The 3,595-nt window shown below is 40.5% G+C and overlaps 1 protein-coding gene across 6 annotated transcripts in view; it reads left to right on the forward strand.

Annotated features, from left to right (window-relative positions):
• Nucleotides 1-3,358, forward strand: part of rgs19 (regulator of G protein signaling 19) — a 30,822-nt gene extending 27,464 nt beyond the window's left edge. For all 6 annotated transcript variants that reach the window (XM_034877660.1, XM_034877662.1, XM_034877663.1 and 3 more), the window contains one exon: nt 2,923-3,358. In XM_034877660.1, the coding sequence (XP_034733551.1) occupies nt 2,923-3,111 (189 nt within the window). In that variant the 3' untranslated portion in view covers nt 3,112-3,358. The remainder of the gene's footprint in view (nt 1-2,922) is intronic.
• Nucleotides 3,359-3,595: the final 237 nt, after the last annotated feature.

Raw genomic sequence — 3,595 nt, forward strand, 5'->3', positions numbered from 1 at the left:
CGTGGGTGCGTGGGTGCGTGGGTGCGTGGGTGCGTGGGTGCGGGGGTGCGTGGGTGCGTGGGTGCGTGGGTGCATGGGTGCGTGGGTGCATGGGTGCATGGGTCTGTATTTTAGGACTGTGTCGAGTGGGTTGGAACAAAAGAGTGTAAATCGACTTTCCCCAATGGGGATCAATACAAAGTATAATTCTTTAATTCTTTAATTTTATAATTACTTGGAACATTCTAAAATAAGTTTTTCTTGACTGCAAATAGATCAAAATCATGATCAATATATGATTAATTGCACAGCCCTAGCGTCAGGGAGCATGTTAACCATTTCACTGTTCCAGCTAAATCTAATATGAGAGTTTGTTGCTTTTCCTTACCTGTCTTATTTTATAGTAAATCAAATATTTTAGCTTTTTTTACTGACTTTTTCTTTTTATTGTTTTTTCATCTGACCTGCAGCCTTTGTTGTCCTCTACTTGTCCTCAGTTAAATTGCTCTGCTGCTTCTTTGTCTCCCCTTGAATTGTGTTTCACGCTGCACCTTTAGAGGTTTTGTCAGCTGTTCTGCACATGTTCTGCTCAGTGTTCACACCAGCACCCACCTCAAAGAAATGGGAGCCCTCCTAATTGGCCAAGTTATTATTGCTGGTGATAAACTTAGACATACTGTGGTTTACACACACACACTCATGCACACAAGCAAATACACGTGCGCACACACACACACAGACAGTGAATTGACTTCTGTCAATTTGTACATAAAAAAACCTGAGAGGAAATATAGGGCAAAGGTTTTTACGATGGCTGGGGTGAAAATATTGTGTAGTGTATCGAAAAGACATATATCCAAATAGTTTGGGGGGTGCTTGGGAGAGAGAGCAAGAGAACATAAATGTCATATACTACCATCAAGTTTTCTACATAGATTTTTATCTGTGTGACTGGCGCTCTTGTTGCGCTACCTTCTTGTAGTGGTTTAATGGTTTTCTGACTGGAGAAACAGCACCACCCACTGCCTATCTCAGTAAACCACCTCCCAGCAGCTACATACAGCGGCTGTAGTTGGAAACAAGCCTCCATTCTTTTGCCAATTTATCTAGAAATCTGCCTATTAGCTGTCTTACTGCTTTTCTAATTGACTGTGTGTGTGTGTGTGTGTGTGTGTGTGTGTGTGTGTGTGTGTGTGTGTGTGTGTGTGTGTGTGTCTTAAATAAATAAGAGCAGAGGGGAAAACATGAGAGAACGCTTGTTCTATAAATATCTTTTGGTGCCTGTGGGGCCACCACTGTAAAAGTGTGTGGGTGTGTGGGTGTGTGTGTGTGTGTGTTTCAATGCTGAAAACTAAAGGTATTCTTGCTCTATGGAAGTTAATTGATAACAAAACTACAGAGTACAAAACCACTTCAAACGGTACATTTTTTTAAACCTGGATCCTGTTTTCTTATCTCTTTATGTTTTGTGTCTAAATGACTGATAGGAACAACAATCTTTGAAATTGGTCCAATATTAAGCAAGATCGATGCAAACAAGTTGCAATGGACTGTATGTTACTGGGCAACTGCGCACCTTCAATTTACCTTCACAGAACAACAATATGTAAAGGATCCTACCGCGATAGTTCTTTTTGTTAAAGAGTAAGATCCTTGAAACAGCCTCGAAATCCACATCACCAAACCCACCAGACTCTGTGTGAATAAATAGTAATTTTATCATCGTAAAATTCACTTCATTCAAAGTCGACAGAAATAAAATAAAACTTCCAAAAGCTGTCTTAGTTAATCTTTCTAATGTTCCAACAATCACCATTCTGGTTTGGTTGAAATAAACCCTTAATTCATCTATTTACATGTGAACAAATGCTGGCTCTGTACACACTAAAAGTAGTGATTATTTACATGGAGTCCGGTGGGTTTGGAGATGGCAGTTTCAGAGCTGCATTGCAATATTTGTTAAAAGCAAAATATGCACACTCCCTAGCGGCGTATTTACATAAAACTGTCTGGGTATATCCAGTCTGGGGCACTTATCTGACTATATTCCGAGTTATGTGCTGATTTGAAACTTAAATAGTAATTGAGATATGGACATGTTTTATACACCCTGTAATAAGCTTGATCCATTGCTCATCCATTGAACATTTGGTGGCAATCGGAGCTACTGTGTAGGAGGAGATCTCAAAAATGTGTTTTTCAAAGATTTCAAAATGGCAAAATAAAGTTTCTAAGCGGACCTTAATGATCCTTGAGGCTTTTTTGTTAAACTGTGTGGGGGGGCGTGGCCTTTCAAAGTTTTGCATTTTGCAGCCTTGATTACAGCACCACCATGTGGCCGATTGGGTTCATATTTCTATAGAAGCACATGCACACCATTTCCAGTTATTCCCCAATTTTTCAAGTTTCTAGCTAATTCCAGCCGTCACGGCAGACAACAATAGTAATAATAATAAGAAGAAGAAGAAGAAGAAAAAGAAGAAGAAGAATTCTTCTTCTTATTATTAAGAATAATAAGAATAACTAAAACAGACAAACATAGAAGGGTTCTACTGCTTCACGGTTTGAACCCTATTGATACAAAATGATCATTCCATCCAATATGGGGCCCCTTGCAGATGTGGATCCAGCCTGCATATCAATTTAAGTTCCCAGTTTAAGTTTTTCTCGCCTTTTCCCATGTTTTTGTTACTTTTTTCTATGAAGGCAGGGGAACTTTTTTACTGACTTAGAAGAACTATACAGTCAAAGATATTTGACTTTTTTGATAAAATAAAAGCATGCCAATAACCTCTACATGCCTGTCTCTCGATGTGGTTCTCATTTCCCAGTGTGGCCCTTAGTGAAACTGAGTTTGACACCCCAGGATCCGTCTATGGGCAGCCATTTCTTTAATGTGTTTGTTTTGTCCCCTGTCTAAACCAAACTAAATGTCCCCTCCAGGTGAGTCTGGATGCCCGGGTTCGAGAGGTGATCAACAGGAAGATCCAGGACCCGACGCCTCACGTGTTTGAAGACGCCCAGCTACAGATCTACACGCTGATGCACAGGGACTCGTACCCACGATTCCTCTCCTCCAGCATCTACAAGTCGCTCATTCACGGCGGCTCACGTACCTCCTCCGAGTCCTAGTCCCGCACCATCTTCTGATGGACCCATGCCAGACCATTTTCATTGCTTCTTTACCACTCTCCACAAAATGATCAGATGATTCCTTCCTCCTCGCTCCGTCACTGCCACAACCTTCTTCTTATTTCTTGTTTTCCCTTTAACTTTCAGTATTGTTGCCAAGACTTCCTCTCTTGACTCATTTTCTTCTTTACTCCTACTATTGTCTCTTTGTTCTCATTAAATCTTCTTTTTGGTGCTTTTTCCTTTCTTTACTCTTACTATTTCTCCATTCCATTCTTCAAGTACAGTTCATCCACATTCAGGCCGCATGGCCAAAAACTTGTTTCTATCGCCAGACAAATGATCAAGTTAACCTACTGAATGATGTAATGCGACCCGCTCTTCTTTATAAGGGTACCATCATAGGACATGATAGTTAAAGCTTTAGTGTGTAACTGGTTGATGTTAATGAACGTCGGTTACATTCAAAACGTTGCCAAATGAG

Source organism: Etheostoma cragini, chromosome 7 (assembly GCF_013103735.1).
Source record: "Etheostoma cragini isolate CJK2018 chromosome 7, CSU_Ecrag_1.0, whole genome shotgun sequence".
Lineage (NCBI taxonomy): Eukaryota > Metazoa > Chordata > Actinopteri > Perciformes > Percidae > Etheostoma > Etheostoma cragini.